The following is a 19,211-nucleotide window of genomic DNA, read 5'->3' on the forward strand; positions in this document are numbered from 1 at the left end:
TATACAGGGTACACCTGGGTGAAGTTCCGATTGATTCTACTTTCTATTTCGATATAGAGACCCTAAATGAGACCTCCAAAATACTGACCGATGAGACTGGCTGAAGTGGCCTACATTTGACATGAACATTACTGATGAGTCCAACCTGAGGATACCCGAGAAGCTACGAAATTAAATTGAACCTCAGAACCCCATGATTTTAGTGCGAGGGAACAAACGGGATTGTTTGCCCATATTTGTTGACGTGGTTGACACAATTCATCGTATCACGACGGCGTAGATACCAGTACTGTTGATCACTGGATTGTCCAATTGAGACTCGATTGATTACAGACCATCACCCTATACCTGGAATATTGCTGAGTGCGGCATAAAACAACAAACACAAAAAACAAAGTAACCGGTGCAGTCATAATACCAGTCGATCTTGATATTACCGACTTACGTGACTTTATCGAATTAGAGTTATTACTGCTTGTCATGAATATATACATTGTCTCTGCATATCTTTAGAGTTTAGTTATTTTGTCATAAGAATATCACCTCACTCAGCTGACAGTTTCAGGTAACCACACTTCACATGTCATCCAGAGGTTATACTCCGAGCACCAGAGTGCGACGTGCGTGCAAAACCTAACGTACTTGATCTTGGAAGTATCACCAATGTGAGAGCGTGAGAGTAAGGTTTAACACCACTGGTATCAATATCCCAGTACTACCACGGATGGGGGCTCAGAAATGGGCTTCACGTATTGTACTCGTGTGGAGAATTATCACCAAACACGTCTTCAAATATCACATGCCATTGCACAGATTCCTTGCAATTTAATACCATTTCCTATGGATGACTTAAAACATCCAGCGAATTTGGTCATGGCATACCAACTGCACAACAAAAAGAGGAGCAGCACAAATATTTTTATTGCTTTTAAAAGAAAATATGACATGTTGTTGCCTTTTGGCAGTCGTGGACAAAAGCAGTTTACTCAGCGTTGTAAAAGCATTCAACATCGGTTCACAGGACTATGCAGGAGGCAAGAGATTGGACGAAATATCGACTGGCATTTGACCCGTTAATGTAGGTTTTCATTCTGCATAAGAAAACAGGTGACCTGTACAAATACAAATGCATTATGTATGCATTACTTATCTTAAATGGGGAAGGAAGCTGTTGATTTTCAGTTTTGTCACAGTGGAAACATACCACAACGAGAACTGGTTTGGTTGGGTTTTAAAAGTCGACTTCGGGCAGTACATCAATTATACCACGACGTGGCAGTTCATTGTACAAGTCAAGTCCAACCCGAGTGCAGTGTGAATCTTTACGGTACCTAACAATGTAAAGCGGGTTCCTGTGTGTTAGGCCATCAGAAAACCGGTACCCGAACAGAAGAGAGTGATTGTTGTAGACCATCATTCCGTATATGTGCTAACCCGGGAGTATTACGCTATAGTGAGTGAGTGAGCTTAGTTTTACGCCGCTTTTTAGCAATATTCCAGCAATATCACGGCAGGGGACACCAGCAAATGGGCTTCACACATTGTACACATGTGGGGAATCGAACGCGGGCCTTCGGCGTGACGAGCGAACGCAGTGACCACTAGGCTACCCCACCGCCCCTATTACGCTATATTTCAATAAAACCTGATGTATGTTTTATCCGTAATTACTTAGCAGTAAGTAAAAACCCCTTAATCCAGCTAATGTCACCTCATCAAATGCTCCCATTTCATTCGATATCTCCATCACCGTACAAAGTATATCAACATGTTTGATGTCAGATTATAAAAACAAGTTGCATCAGAACAAGCATCTTCCCACAGCAATTGACTAGAAAAGTCCAAATTCAACAAATGCCAAACAAGGCTGGAATTTCGTAGCGCAAACAATGACTACTGTCCACTGAGATTCGACCAATCATAGTTCATAGACGGGGTGGTGGACGCCAAATCCTGCTATCGACGGAAATGTGCACGTTGTTACACACATTTTGATTTGACTGTACGTAAACGGAGACTAGTTACCAAAGAAAAAAAACCTGTGTAAACTGGTCTTTCACAGTCAGTCACCTCAGGAAGATACAGAAACAGGCGCGATATATGGCATGCATACAATAACAAACAATGCGTTTACCATCAATATGTATAACTGAAAAAATAACAATGGGAAGAGTCTGTTCCCTCATACTGCCCAGCATGGACATAAACAAGTTCGTTGTAGAATGTGGAAGTATCATACCAGACATATATGTTATACAAAATTATACAAAAATTATAAATATTACAAAATAATCCCTTGAAATCCAAAGAAATACTGAATTATCGGATTTTGTGGTTTTGCCAAAAATGTGTTCTTAATCTAACAGAATCTATTTCACAGGCCTTTTAGACAAATAATATTCGAATTGACCCCGATATATATTTTATGACCATTGATAGAAACATAGATAGAAACATCCTTCAGTGAGGACAAACTATCTTACCAATGGCATCGTATTTGCAGGAATTTACAAATCGCCATTCTAGACTTGAGGAAAACAAACATCAGTAATGGTTATGTTGAGCAATGAAAGGGAATCCAGACATTCACGTGAACCTTCTGGTCACAAAATGCAGAAGCGGGACAAAAAGTATACTTTTCAAAAATAAATGGCAGCAGTCACTTGTCAGCAATGCAGCTGACCATGTAAAATCATAAGCACATGTTTTGTCTTTTGTAGAATAACCGTAAAATTATCACTTCCAAGAAATCACGGCAGTAATTTCATGATTTCATAACATCAACTTTCAAATATAGACCATTTACCTACATCGCTAATCTGTAAACTTACATAACAATCAATATAGTATTTACATTTCTTCTATGCTGGATGGTTGTTGACCAAAATACATGGCAATGTTGAAGCAGCCAAGCCATATCACAGACATTGCATTTTTTTACGTAAATATACACTCTATATCACAATAGTTTACTGTTTTGCGTGCATTAATACTAGATATTTCTTACCGATTTGAAAACACCAAAACCATTTAACAGAGAAGCTCAGGTCGAAACACATTCGTAACTACTCGCCCTTTTCCCCGATCTACAAGAAGACCTGTGTGCGCCATTTATTGCCAAGAATTGTGGCAAACCAATCAAATAGAGCGTAGTAAAGTGTGAAATGAGGTCAAATAAATTCTTTGCGCTTATCGATTTTCATTATTATTTCGGTGATTACAAAATTATATTCTAACTGATATTTGATAATGAGAGAAGAAAATTCCTTAAAGTGACTTCCGTGTTGCATTATTAATTAATTCCACGGGTGGACATTCAGAGATATCATTCCTTGGAAATAGTCCTAGACAATTTAAATAGTCCAAGAATTTTCATCTCCGTGTCCGTTTGCGCTTAGACAAGGTCTAGTCGTGAACATGGCCACGGGTCGTCATCTGGCTTGTCGGAATGACACGAGTAGTTACGAATTCCTGAATCAGAGACACATATGTCGGGGCAGACAGATTACAGGGGCAAACTCTTCCGGAAGCAGACATCCGGCGATTCACTTTCGGGTATATATTTGCGGTCACGTCAACACGAATCCAGGAAACACAAACATTACGAAAAGCTCAAAATCGTAGCTTGACAGAATTAATTGCACAATAGAGTAAACAGTAGCATAGATCCAGCAGTACATTGAGTTCCTGAAGACAAGAAGTACACGAACGGGAACGTGTACCGAAATATATATTTGAGACGTTGCATGTGTTGGGCATTCGAAACGTTGCTTCCCATCTATACAGAACAAGCACGTTATCCATCGAAACAGTACGAAAATTAGACCTCTCCTTTCTGAAAGCTAATTGAGTGCCTTTGTTCAACAGTTCAACAGGAAATCCACCGCTTTTGTCAGACGATGATCGTCAGCAGTGTTGCAGTCAACATTTGGCCAGGTCGCCATAGGAATTCAAATATGCCGCCATGTCTATTCCCCCAGATCCGCCTTCAATAAACGGGTGGGACAAAAGTTGCTCAAAGGTCGACCTTTCGCGGTAATTCTTCTTTAAACTAAAAGAAACAAGAATAAACTGTTTACAGAAATTGTAATCGATTATTTCCAAAAGATAAATCGAGTGCTATCGTCTCTCTTGAAATACTTATATCCATTATAATGTGAAATAAACATTAAAGGCATCTAGTCATATGGAAGGAAATCCCGAGAGGACATGAAACAACTGGTGCACACAGTTAATCGTGTATCCACATCCCCTAGCGTAGATCTGTTTTTGGAAATTACAAGTTACTTGCCAAACTGAAACGAAATCTTCAAATTCAGACGAGAACTCTCCGGATGTAAGCCTCGGGGCGTCCTGCTCTACAATCTTCACGAGCAGCTCAAACTGGGGGCCATAGTCGGAGTAGGGGTATTCTCCAGTCGCCATCTCAACCTGAAGGATTGGATTGGAGTACACGTGCATTAAAGTGCATATCTCACAGATGTCAACTTCATGAATATCAACAAACGATGTATATGCATGCTTCGGTTTCCCATGAACTATATGGAATGTCGGTGAATAGTGGATACACCAGTTTTATCAATATTTCTTGACCATTATGGTGGGGGACAGTAGGAAATGCTATAAAGGGAGTCAAACACAGATCTTTGACGTAATGAGAGAACCCTTTAACAAATGTCACAGTGATGACCAGATCTATTCAAACGTATTCACAAAGTAAAATGTTACGTACAAGAATGATCCCTAGGCTCCAAACATCAGCTCGGGGATCTGTGACGGAGTGCCTGGAACAGCGCTCTGAGTGGATAGTGTTCGGAGTTATCTCCCCTGGATCCGGTTCCGGTGGATCAATTCTGTCGGGCTGCATTGAAACATCACTGAGTTCTGATCATTTTGAAATACCATAGTAATTAATAACAAAACAACGAAAATGCTTCCTAAATAGGAATTACCGTGTGTAATAAATCTTAACAAATAATGAAACAACATCAAGTGTTCGCTTACCCCTTCCTACGCCACTAGCTTACCCCTTCTCATGCCACTAGCTTACCCCGTCACATGTCACTTGCTTACACCTTCACACGCCACTAGCTTACCCCGTCACATGTCACTTGCTTACACCTTCACACGCCACTAGTTTACCCCTTCACACGCCACTAGCTTACCCCGTCACATGTCACTTGCGTACCCCTTCACACGCCACTAGCTTACCCCTTCACATGTCACTTGCTTACCCCTTCACACGCCGCTAGCTTACCCCTTCACATGTCACTAGCTTGGAAACAAGCAGGTGAGATTTTTTCATAATTGTACTGTTTCTGTCAAGAAAATAATTACATCCTACTGCTTGAAAACGATGTATGAATCTACATCGAAACGTCGCTCAACGTAATAAACAAGAAGTTGTAATGCATAAAGCTGTATGTTTCATTCACGTTCTTCTTCTCATGACATTATCTTTGTATCAAGAAATACATATGAACGTACGTACGTTTCATACCAAACTGTGATGAATCAAATGTATTTGGGCTTTATATACTGTATGAAAACTACTCCTGTTTACTAATTTCACCAATTTACTTTCAAAGAAAAGACTACAAACATCTTCACATCTTCTACCACACAAAACACAACCCGCCGTGTCGTGAATATTTTCACAAAGTCAAAATGTAAGTGTTGAAGAGTTGTGTTGAGTTTTAAAATAAATTCACACCGAAGCTTGATAAGGGGGGAAAGGAATCATATGAAGCTGCAAATGGGTACCAGGAAGGAAAAACAGGAAATGAGAACTAGCCAACTCACACGTGTGAAACATACTAATGATTGTAAAGAACTCAGCATGTATCAGTGGATGGAATTGGTGACATACAAATGGTAATATATTATTTTGATTGCTATTGTTATTTCGTATTGGCAGTATGACTTACCGCCATGTAGGGGCACCTGCCGTTATCACGTGGTCGTGCCATGGCCCCACGTTGCGTATACCGTACCCCGAAATCCCCGAGCTTCACTTCTCCCTTAGAGTTCAGTAGAATATCAGCGGGCTTTAAGTCCCTTTGCGTGACCTTCACCTTCCGGTATAGGAAGTCGAGACCCTGTATCACCTGAATTAAAGGTCAAATTTTGTTAATCTTAACCTCATGTTGCCTAAAACCATCCCATTGGCTAAAAATAACCTCTTCACGCTAAGAGTTCACTAAATGTCCAAGCATGCAGAGTGAAAAGCAACTAAAATGCAGAAAGTATTGCAAATTAGTTATATATATAAGATATTTAAGACACAATTGTTGAACACATAATACTTCATCCGATGAAGAGATAAGAAGCATCGAAACGTCCATACAAAAAAATAACGCACTTTTTAATATCCCTAAGTTACACGTTGTATAAACGCCTATCAACGGTTTGCCTGTATTATCATTCGTTTTAAATAATTTCAATACAGATGCGCAATACAGATGGCACAAATACTGACGCAGTTGTGTGACACACATCATAAATAAAAAAAAACACTTAACAATCTTGCAAAAACAAAAGCAAAACAGTCTGCTAATACTTAACACTTAGTCTGCGGGGACTACACCGTTAATTTGCAACTGCTAAACACTAGGTTTGCAACTAAACTTAAGAACCTAGTCTCGAACTGATAAACAGTACAAACGCAAGAACACAATTGGTATCGTCATTATTGCTATCATGGAAACTGCAAAATCAGTAACAGCATGTGCGATGTTCATTTAACCAGCGTTGATTAGTAACAGGTAATCACCGAGTGTTGTGTCCCCAACCTGTGTTATACCAGAACGAGGCTCCAGTAGTAGAGTCATTTTAGCTACTCGCCTCTTTCCGTGACCTGCAAGAAGGCCTGCCGGAACGACACGTGTAATCACGAGTGCTTCCTACTTACACATCCTAACAGGGAGTTAGAACAATGACGTGAAAGGCAAATTTCCATGGTGAGTGAGTTTAGTTTTACGCCGCACTCAGCAATATTCCAGCTATATGGCAGTGGTCTGTAAATAACCGAGTCTGGACCAGACAATCCAGTGATCAACAATATGAGCGATCTGGATCTGGGAACCGATGACATATGTCAACCAAGTCAGCGAGCCTGACCACCCGATCCCGTTAGTCGCCTCTTACGACAAGTACAGTCGCCTCATGTGGCAAACCTACTAAGGCCTTCCAGACTTTGGGTAAAGGAACTACTCACAGGTTGGGCTATCTTGGCGAGTGCAGTTTCTGGAATTCTGTCGCCCCTGTTATAGACTGTTTTCTGGAACTTGTCTAGGGAGGTGTCCATCGGTTCCATGCACACCCACACGTGTCTCTGACAAACAAACAAAAGAATGTTTGTGACGTGATAACATAGTTATACTCACGCATTAAACAGACCTGTTTAATGTGGTTTGTGACCGCAGAGCTACATAGTGCAACTTCAATACAGCATATGGAACCAACATCTGCATATAGGAATGTACACGGAATGCATGCGGTATTAAAGTCAGTGTATTTGAAGCACCCTTAAAATGGACGAGGAATATTGGAGGAGTTTGAACTGTACAGTCAATTACATTTCATGTTTTTCATCTAAGTTGCCTTAATGTTTTAAAAGCTAAACGAACTACTGTTCAGTAATGTTCCCGAAGATAAAGAACGGACAATGTTGTATAATGCCACAGCCAGCAGACAAAAATGTCATTAAAATTACATATACCGCATGACAAAAAAATACTTAAGCACATAAGAACATGACATTCTCTGAAAAAACTACAACTACAACACGTCGACATGTCATTCTCTGACACAACCACACCTAGAACAGGTGCACATGTCATTCTGTGACACAACCACACCTTGGACACGTGGACGTGATATTCTCTGATATTACCTCATCTGCAACACCTGGACACAACATTTTCTAACACAACCACACCTACAATACGTGCACATGACATTCTCTCACACAATCACACCTACAACACGTGGACATGACATTCCTTGACACAACCACACATACAACAAGTCGACATGTCAATCTTTGACATAATCACACCTACAACACGTGGACATGACATTCTCTGACACAATCACACATACAACACGTGGACATGGCATTCTCTGAAACAACCACACATACAACATGTCGACATGGCATTCTCTGAAACAACCACACATACAACATGTCGACATGTCAGTCTCTGACACAACCACACATACAACACGTCGAGATATCATTCTCTGATACAACCACATCTACAACACGTGGGCATGACATTCTCTGACACAACCACATCTACAACACGTCAAGATATCATTCTCTGACACAATCACATCTACAACACGTCGACACAACATTCTCTGACACAACCACACCTGCAACACGTCAACATGACATTCTCTGACACAACTACATCTACAACACGTGGGCATGACGTTCTCTGACACAACCACACCTGCAACACGTCAACATGACATTCTCTGACACAACTACATCTACAACACGTGGGCATGACGTTCTCTGAAACAACCACATCTACAACAAGTCGACATGTCAATCTTTGACACAATCACACCTACAACACATGGACATGAAATTCTCTGACAGACAACTCAGTTCAAACAATGTTTCCAAACCTGTTTCTGATAAAACGTCGTTTCAAATGCAAGTAAGATTTACTACAAAGAGGGTTCATCGTGGTGCAAGTCCAAATGTGCCTAAGTGTAAATTTGGCCCTGCACATTTTGTAATTATTTCTGTAACATTATCGCCCCTATTAACAATGGCGTCTCCAACCCGACAACAATCAATGAATGAGTGAATCACCGAGGGAGGCGGATCGCCGCGTCATTCTCAAGAACCACGGGGTGGTATACGCCTGTCGTTTTTTCATTGATGTGTGTTTTATTAGTCATGTATAATGTCTGCGGCCACAGTGGGCCATGGATAAAACGCATTACGTGTCTTTATTCTTCCAAAAGACGTCAATACAACACGATGCCCTCCACGACCGTACTCATGTGAGGGGTAAAATACATATTTCGTACAGATTCAACAAAAAGCAATCAATATACATTTACGTTGAAAATAGAAATAGAAAAAGAAAATATCTAAACCATGTCAAAGTTAAATCGAATTGCGATTACGTTTGATTAAAAGATTAATCATCTCCATAACAAAAACGTTTTCCGATTCCACGAGAAGATGATCGTCTGTGTTTTGTCTCATTTATATGATAATAAATAAATACCTTGGCGCCAATGTTTCGCATGAGGAGTCGGCATCTCAGTGTCTCTTTTTGTTACTTTCTGCAGAATATCTCTTCCACATTAGTGTAAAGAAGCGGACGGGTAATTTTGGATAAAACAAAATTATTGTAATCGTAATGGGTGCTTGGTGTTTATTGCAATAAAATTATGATAAAATAGCCTGGATAATCAAATATGGGGTTAGGACTGACAGCACAGGAAGCATGGGAGACTTTAGGACGTATTTGAGGTATTTGAATGAATTAAAAAATTCCAATACTATCAGAAGCTGCTGCCATTAACAAAAGGAATCCTTTACATAAAAACATAGCATCCTTTTCGGGCATTTTCAATACAGCGTAGTGGATGTATTTGTTCTGTAATGACATGAGGTAACATAGTTTCTTTGGTTCTTGTATAACGCTGCACTAAACACAAATGCAGTTATGTGGCGGTGGTCTGTAAATGTTCGTGTCTGGGCCAGAGAATCCAGTGATCTACATCAAAAGCATCGATATATGCAATTGGGATACGATGATATTCAAGTCAACTATCCTGACCACCCGATCCAGTTAGCCGCCTCTTAATGGCTGCTAACGACGATTTCTAACCCGGGCCTTCACTGATCTAATCTGGTTTGAACCAACGGCTGATATTTGGGCGACGTTCCTCGCCGTCAGGCATTTTGTCCCTGACTCTCAGCAGCTCGATCTGTATCTATACAGGTCGGCCACAACATACCTAGATTCAAACCTGGACCTAACCACGGGTAGGAGGTAATTCGGATTAAAGTGGGTTCAATTCAGTGCTATTTATAAAGAGTTGCAGTACATCACAGCAGGTCACCCTGTTCCTATTCCTGACATTTACAGCACTGGGGAACTAATTAACAAGGTAATCTGATAGTAACAATTATTCTAAATTTACATGCGCAAGGTCGTCAAATGTTTTGTTTTTAATCTAAAGGAATAATAAAGTATATTTCAAGTAAGATGATATGCCATGACTTTCTTATTACGGCAAAAAATAAGGTAATCGTTAGATACTCTTCAGTTCAATAAAACATTAGGCTGATGACATTTTGACATTTTTCTCTATTTTTAAATTGTTCGACGTGTACTGTTCCACGTTTGCAGTGAACCTATGTGATTCATTTCTATGTAGAGCCACCTTAACTGTTTTTCAAGCCAGGTGAAGCACGTGGAGACTGTGTTTGTGTGTGTAGGTGTGTTTAGGTAAGGGCACATGATATGAGGCGGGGTGTTAAGGTTGCAAAACTATGCTTGTGCATGTAGTTAGAACTCACAACATTCATTGATTCTTGTTGTTTAACGTCACACTCAGTAATATTCCAGTTTTATGGCGGTGGTCTGCAAATAATCGAGTCTGAGCCAGACAATCCAGTGATCCACATCATAACCATAGATCTGACCATCCGATCCCGTTAGTCTCCCCTTAAGACAAGCATAGGCTGTTGAAGACCAGATGTAACCCGTACCTTCACAGGGCGACCTCACAACAGGAGTTAGCGAATTGGCAGCTGACATGTTAGAGTTTCAGAACACGGATAGTTTAGTAAATCATTTCAAGGATATTAACCCATTCCTGTGACGTCACACCATTGTTCTCGCAGTTGAATCTGACACAGGAAATTAACCAAAATTTAACCAAGTTGAACGGATGCATATATACGTCACTATCCAGAAATCCAAATGAATTACTTGGTTAAAGAGGGAGAAATCGCTAAAATCTGTGAATCGTGATTTCCCCATAAAATACTAACACAAAAATTCCGACTGACAATTTTAGTTTTCTGCTTGAGGAAATTCCGACTAAAATTCGTATTTTATGTGTGTTTGCAATTCCCCTAGTCAACAGTATTTCAACTATAAGGACAAGTAATAGATGGATGAAAAAAGCCGTCAAACAATGCGTATTATGGGAAACGACCCTAACAGTGGGGGTACGGTGACTTATAATGAACCCAATCACCGAGCCTGGCCATCCGAACATATTAACCCGTTATTGGCATAGGCTGCTTGGGACCTGTCCTATTTCGCCATTCCCACGAACCAGCTTCCAATAGGACAGGGTTGTACAGTTTGACAAGTCTTCTGTGTAAAGTGTGTTTGGTTCCTCATTGGTTTCCCAGTGTATTAATGGACTAATGGTTAGCGCCAAGTACATAATTCTATCTGTTCTTCGTATAAGGACATGTCCTCGTTATCATATAATGCTTGATTCTCTATACATGAAATGGTTTCAGTCCACTTGAAAATGTGTGGTCTGATTTTTTTTTGTGGCGCAGAATCGACAGGGTTCCATATAAATCAACTAAATGTTTATCTTTTTACCAAAAACGAAGCTGATCAAGAATTAAAAAATATTATGTAGTATATATTTGTTTGTTGATTTGCAAACGTCAGCGTAAAATAGTATGTTAAAAAGTGGGCCCTGTGCGACCCCAGTCTCGTTTGGCTTATGTAATGTTCCAAAGACCTTTAATTCCCCGTGTCATAAATGTAAACAGAGTCCTTCAGTGACTCACTACAGGGCAAAATAGAACAACCACAACTTCGCGCGGATAGATCACAAATGCTGATACCTATATGATGTACGTGTGTCTTAGTTGGGTGAGTCTGACTGTACATCTATGATGAGTTTCGTTAATACCACATACTCTTTTATTCTGCAGAGTCCTTAATGTCAACCTTTCAGCGCTGCATGAGTGGATTTAATGCAGCGTCACACGTAATTTGATTCTCAAACGAACACCTAACAAAGAAATGTGTGGAGCAGTTGTTCACAAATGGACGTTAGTCATCTCGGAGTGTTTTGAAGATAACTGGTGCACACACTTGAGACAGGGGAACGACAGGTGGATAGGACAGCACATGAGACATACGAGTTCATGCAACATAGGGAGTTTCAAACCTACTTCACACATTATTCACATTTGGGAAATAACCACGGACGAACGAACCATCACTCTGTCCAGAACATCAATTGAAATGGTGACAGGTGCTTCAACAAGGTTGCGGCATCACTGTGCAACGATTTACCACGCGAAACTCAACATTTTATGACATTTTTAAGAAGAGCCAAGAACACTGTAGAGCGCTTTAGAGTAATTTAGTTACTAAATTTTGTAGATTAACACTTTTATTATGAAACTGAGTATCAACTCCGCATTTGAAAGTGTTCCAGTTAAATTATGACATGCCAAGAAACGTCGAAGTGATGTTCAGTGATATTGTCTAAGACGTTCATCACCTCGATGAAACGCATGATGCTGACGAACCCCGAGAGCATAATCGCGTCAGACCGAGCATCTAACCCAGAATCATAGGTCCCTGGTGCACCAAAGGGGCGTTATTCTACACAGTCTATTTCGGTGCCTTGGGCGAGTGAGTAAGCCTATATTACATTGAGTGTCTACTGGTTAATGCTGTCTTTAAGAAAATACGTCCACACTAACAAAAATCAGTCTCTGTCTTGACTTTGAGACTCACGATACACCCCCGTGCTTGTCGCAAATGGCGTCGACTTGTAATTTTTAATTTCATCGTAGCCTGAAATGTTTTAATATCTGTCACTGGTTTGTCTGGGCCAGAAACGACTTTTTTGCAAACAGTGGAGAATTATGCGAACCCTCTCGAATTCTCGTGACAAACAACTGAAAGACCCCATACCCAAACTTGAAAGAAAAATATTCCCAGTACGTACATCCCTGAAGAAAGCGCCATACACGGACACGATGTCTGGACAGGGGCCGCAACTCCGTATAGTCTCGATATCCTGCAGCAAATCGCTGATTTCATCTCGGTCCATTCTTACCAAGATTCTCTGTAAAAGACAACAAACACATCAAGGGTATTTCTACAGTTCCTATATATTTTATGTTATATCTACCGCCAGACACACATCACTAGACCGCACGAATCTCACCCAGTGATACAGCTCATAGGGGAATCTACATACAGTCTTACATAGAGTCTGTACACTGACGATCAATGAATGAAATGAGTTGGAAGCCCCATTTGCGTTATGCTGTATAATAGTGTTGAGTTATAACCGTCGTATATCAAATGACCCCTTACAGTTATTGACCCCAACCGTTGCATAACTTCCTGTGTTCTCAATGAGGTCACGACATCAATTGACTCCATATCCGACAATCATGTATGTATGGATGTATGGATGGATGGATGGATGGATGGATGGATGTATGTATGTATGTATGTATGTATGTATGTATGTATGTATGTATGTATGTATGTAGGTATGTAGGTGGGTCAAAACATGCATCACTTGACACTGAAAAGGTCCGGTAGCTCTCTGGTAGCTCCCGACGTGATATTGGCGTAAAACTAAACTCGATATATCGTAAATTAACCACCATCGGTATCGTCAAATACCAGTGTCTGGTGTATCGATGTATCGTACCCTAACAACCATAGATATTGCCTACACCTGTGGTGTATCGATGTGTCGATGTACCGTACCTACACCACCACGTAATCGCATAATACTCGTGTGTGATGTATCGATATATACCGTACCCTACTCCATCGGTATCACCTAACACCCGTGTGTGATGTATTGATATATCGTTCCCTAACCACTACTGGTATCGAATGACACACAAGTATGATGCATCGATATATCGTTCCCTAACCACCATTATTGCCTAACACCCGTGCGGGATGTATCGATATATCGTTCGTTAACCACCACCGTTATTGCCTAACACCCATGTGTGATGGATTGCTACATCGATATTTTGTTCCCTAACCACCATCGCTATCGCCTGATACCCATGTGTGATGGATCGCTACATCGATATTTTGTTCCCTAACCACCACCGTTATCGATATATAGTACCCTAACCACCGCCAGTATCGTTTAACACTTGTGTGCGGTATTTCAATATATCGTACCTTAGCCCTCTGTATCGCTTAACTCATGTGTGTTCTATGTCGATATATCGTACCTTAACTACCACCGGTATCCCCGAGGGTCTGTGCAGCATGTAATCCACATCCCCCGAGTCTCCCTGCCCAAGGGAGCTCAGGTGCTCTAGGTCCCCCGCATCACATGGCACGCGCTCCCCTCCTAGGGTCAACGTGCCTTCTGTCTCTAGATCAACAGGGATAACTTGTTGAGGTGGTCTGAAAGACAGAATCATGTAGATAACAGCTCCACAGAGCTTTATATCGAGGTGATGTAGCATGCTAGATGGCCATTCACATTCAGAGATCGATACAAAGTAGACTGCATTTGTTCTGAGAGCCAAATGTTTGAATCGGATGTATTCCTCAAAATATCTTAACCAGGAGTGTGTGTAATACATATTAGGGAAACAAATACAAGCACTATTGGAGAGACACTTTGATTTATTACCGCTTCGCATCACTTCCAATGGATTTCTCTCGCTCATTAGCGGTATTTGATTGGATGGGTATTTTAGCGTTGTCATTCGAAATGGAATGCACACAATGTGAACCTTCGGACTCAAATGGACCCAGGACAATTAGCATAATGAATTAAAGAAATCATGGCTGGGGAATGAACCCCCATCGACATACAGCATATATAAATATATAAACATATTTAAATATCAAAGTTCGGGTGTATCATTGGTTCCGCTATTCGCATTGGATTCTCTGACGTTGCCGTTCTATGAGTCTGTGTTGTAGAAGTGACAACAATGCCCTTGTCGTCTCATTGCTGTGTCCAGTGTGACTGGTCAAGACGATAACCATCCACACGATAACACAATGAATGACCATTGAGTGAGTGTCTGAGTTTGCATAAAAAAAACGACTCGACTGTATAAGTCTGTAACAGAACCCGTCTACACTTTGAAGATCCGGTTCAGAATTGCTCTTAGACAACCCATGATTCTCGTATAACGCCACAAACCGGATCGGCTTGTCAGGTTCGATGGCTCGGTAGACACCGTATCCCAGTTGTGTAGATCGATGCTCATGCTGTTGATCACTGGATTGTCTGGTCCAGATTCGATTATTTATCGACCGCATTCAAATATCTGGAGTACTACTGTGCGAGTTTAAACCAACCAACCAACAAATTGAAACTTCCACAGTTTCCTGCCAACAACCATATGGTCTCTGTTGTATATCGCCTACACTAGTAAATACAATATTTCAAACATAATTACTGCATGTTATAATTATTGCATGTGACATAATGTATAGCATACTCACTGTATGGGTAATCTTAGACACCGGCGTATTTTCCCTTTTTGTGTACTCTGGCCTGAAAAAGTACAAAACACATGCATCCAAATGACGCAATTCAAGGCAACTGTTCAAGGCAACCAACCCGCTCATTCAGCTGGGAAATCCCTGTAGAAATAGCATTATCGCTGCCACTACCAGACGAAATGATAACAGCACTCGTGAACATATAAACCTCTAACATTCCAACCACAAGATTACATTGTTGTAATCCTACCCCATGGGAAGATATTCCTCAACACCAAGCTGGTCTTAAGAAAACACGCAGGAACATCCTACACACTGTAGCGACGCACGCTGCTAGCTAAGTTCTATTTATTCTGTCTTGAGATGTATATAATACAGGATAATGTTACAAAATTATTGAACGTGCCGTTAATGTTCTATCATATTACTTGCTATGAACCTAAAACATTCTTCCTGGTGTTTATGCGTAATTACGAGACACATAAATCTATAAGAACGAATGCTGCATTTAGTAGGTGATGAAGTGTTTTATTTACGCCGCTCTTTGTAAATTTCCGGCAATATCATGGTGGGGAGTCGAACACGGACTTCGGTGTAACGAGAGAACGGTTTAACCACAAGGCCAACCTTTCAGTGGTGAAACCAGCATGATTGAACTTGATGTTCACGCTTGATTATGTTACCCATGGAAAACAAACTCTACGTCTTCCACACAGATGGGTGCTCGCTCTCTCTCTCTCTCTCTCTCTCTCTCTCTCTCTCTCACACACACACACACACACACACACACACACACACACACACACACACGAGACATCCTTATTGCGGCTTTACTTCGCACGATAAGCAAACCAGGTACACGTAAAGTAAATGGTACACCAAGATCATATCAACATCTCGTACACACGCTCGGGAAACAACAAAGCAGACCTGCTAAGTCTGTTGACTAGGGCTGGCTATTTGCTCTCAGTCAGAACTCGGGCGATATAATGGCTCAATTATAGCGTGACCTTTCTCCCTTTATAAACACTCATTCCACAGTGTACGTACAATACTTCCCTTTTCTAATATGGTCGCCTGACACACTGGTGTGAATCATACACCACGACAGTAATCACTTCAGGCCTGTGTAAAAATAAACTCTATGTGATCGTGAAGTTTTGCTATAAGTTATCAGCTTTCAACTGCACATATATAGTAGAATGTGTTTTTTTCTAATACAAACATTCACATTCTGAATTCATAAATATAGTAACGCCGAAATCGATATTTCTCAATTTCACATATATATGTGGACAGTGAACACTCACTACTCAAGAGCCAGCAGTAATTTCATGTCTTTAAACTTATTTAATTCAATACGAACGAAGGACGTCAGAATGGGACTCATAATGTATGATTTAATTAAATCGGGAATATCTTCAGCCAAAATATCATTCGTGTCGAGCAACCCGGGTCTTTATTTATACTGATTTATTTCAAGCCTTATTTTGTACATCACTTTTGGCAGATCAAACAGGTGTGTCTTGCGATGCCACTACATCCCGAACTTGTCTAACGGTTTTTAAATATATATATCATGGTACAGAATCATGTCAATATGGTCATATTATGCTTCTGGGTTTGTTTCTAAATAAAACATGCTAAATACATCTAAAAAAGTAGTGAACTATAAGTACGTAATTAAAGATATTTTACGACGGCCCTCTAATGACTCATGCTTCAGCTTGTGGCAAAACATTCACGAAAAACATTTTGAGAACGCTTTTAATAAACAGCATAAATCTTATCACTAATAGTAGTCGTTAAGAAATACTGACATCACACACAGTAGACATCGATAGATGATAACACGTACCCATCCTGATAAATGGCACTTCAGACGAAAAGACGATATTATCATGCAGCATTTTAAATGGCGGAACAGCTCCAGCTGATAAATTTATAAAAAACCATTGACCACAGGATAAAACGTTGTGAAAATTCAGATCCCAAAATCACTGCAACAAAGCTCGGTTGTTTACATGGCAGGTAGGGAATGGTTCGTGTAAACAACCCAATGTCACGACGGTCTTATGCATTCCTCTTCGCGAGAAAGCCATCTGCCGCTCTGCTGGGGGTCGAGACTAGACCCGTCAATATATTAACTGAGACAAAATACAGCTAGGTGTTCGGGTACCTACAACGTGATTACAGAAATAAAACGAGTGTCGTATTTACCGTCGTCCTGCATGATGTGAGGGAGCCGGTGTGGTATTCTGCACAGACGTGTCTGTATGGATTCGCATCGTTGTATTATGAGTCAACAAGTGGAAGCCGGTTGCTATATTTAGACACAGAGCATCATCTCCGGGGCATTTTCAGGCGCTTCTGTCATTCCCCCTGCCGCCTTAAGACGGAAATTATCGATTCATGCCGAATGTGACCTAACCGAGCATAATACTGATGGTGTGTTACTCAATGAAAACGTGTCTTGGTTTCGTCGTCGATTGTATCACTGTGGATATGAGACGGTGGGGTGATGTGTGTGTGTGACCATGATAGGGAGGGATGGGTTATAGGGGAGAGATAGACAAGATCCCAGTCCCCTGTTGCTGTTCGCAAAACGAGGCTAACTTGAATCGTCTAGTCAGGCTGTGTGACTTGTCTGTCTGTGTCAGTGTGCCCAGACGGTTGTCGGTCCATACGACTGTACACTATGGTTTGCCTGGTCCAGGCTCGATCATACACTGGACGTCGTGGCACACCCGGGACATTACCAGCGTGCAGCGTTTAACATCATCCACAAAAACGTAGTGGGTACTCTAGCAGGCGAATAGCAGTCCATTTTTTCATGTAAGCCAGATGTCCCTGACGAGGACATCGAGCTTTCAAAACATTTACAATGATTATAAAAGCATCTAAATGACTGTTTGACTGTTCCATCTCAGCATTCCTCCTCTTTTTATTTTCTTGTATATTTTCAAATTGTTTGTTGTCATTGAAGTTGCTCTTATTTTTGTTCTTATTATTTTACGGATTTATATAATGTTGGGTGTATTATTTATTATCTTCTCCATTTATGACGACAGAATATCAACATGTGACCATCAGTTTGTTGTATAAGGCACACAGTATTGTCGCTTATGTGACGTCATCCTGTAACTAACCGGTTCCAGAGTCTGAATCTCGATCTCCTTGAGCAGAAACTCACAGCGATACAACCAATCTCATTTTTGCTTTTTTAAACAAACTTGACGTTTTCACAAACACGAGGTGCCGAGAACAAGCCTGTAAGGTTTGGAAAATAGAAAACACTGAATGTTTTTGGCATCAACGAAAAACATTTTTTACCCGATATTGTGAACAGCTCATTCGAGATGGATGCTCCATCATGTAAACACGTGATAGAATTGGCCTTTAGCGGCACACATTCTTTTAAGAGGTGAGTGATGGGTGTTCAGAGTAAATGACCTAGTTTTGACGGAAAAATATCTTCAGGCCATAATCTCATCCATTACAAAACACAAACAAACCCGTAAAGGATCTTTAACCTGTTTGACGTGAGAGGCGACTAACGGGATCAAGTAGTAAGGCTTGGTGATTCGACTGAAGGACGTCATCGCATCTGATAACGCAGAACCCAAAACCTGAAAACCATACTCACTCACATCACTGATGGTGTCCTTCACAGGACTGTCTGGTCAAGACTCGAGTATTTACAAATCTGGGACATGTACTGGAACCAAG

General features: G+C 40.8%; 1 protein-coding gene across 1 annotated transcript; it reads right to left on the reverse strand.

Annotated features, from left to right (window-relative positions):
- Nucleotides 1-902: 902 nt before the first annotated feature.
- LOC137274219 (dual specificity mitogen-activated protein kinase kinase 6-like) lies at nucleotides 903-17,800 on the reverse strand. The gene is made up of 9 exons (XM_067807281.1): nucleotides 17,703-17,800; nucleotides 15,483-15,534; nucleotides 14,246-14,423; nucleotides 12,979-13,098; nucleotides 7,217-7,333; nucleotides 5,928-6,107; nucleotides 4,733-4,861; nucleotides 4,292-4,431; nucleotides 903-4,051 (listed from the first exon to the last, which is right to left on the reverse strand). Exons 1-9 carry the CDS (start codon nucleotides 17,713-17,715, stop codon nucleotides 3,922-3,924), a joined length of 1,059 nt encoding a protein of 352 aa, XP_067663382.1. The 5' UTR covers nucleotides 17,716-17,800; the 3' UTR covers nucleotides 903-3,921.
- Between the last annotated feature and the right edge of the window lie 1,411 nt (nucleotides 17,801-19,211).

Source organism: Haliotis asinina, chromosome 2 (assembly GCF_037392515.1).
Source record: "Haliotis asinina isolate JCU_RB_2024 chromosome 2, JCU_Hal_asi_v2, whole genome shotgun sequence".
Lineage (NCBI taxonomy): Eukaryota > Metazoa > Mollusca > Gastropoda > Lepetellida > Haliotidae > Haliotis > Haliotis asinina.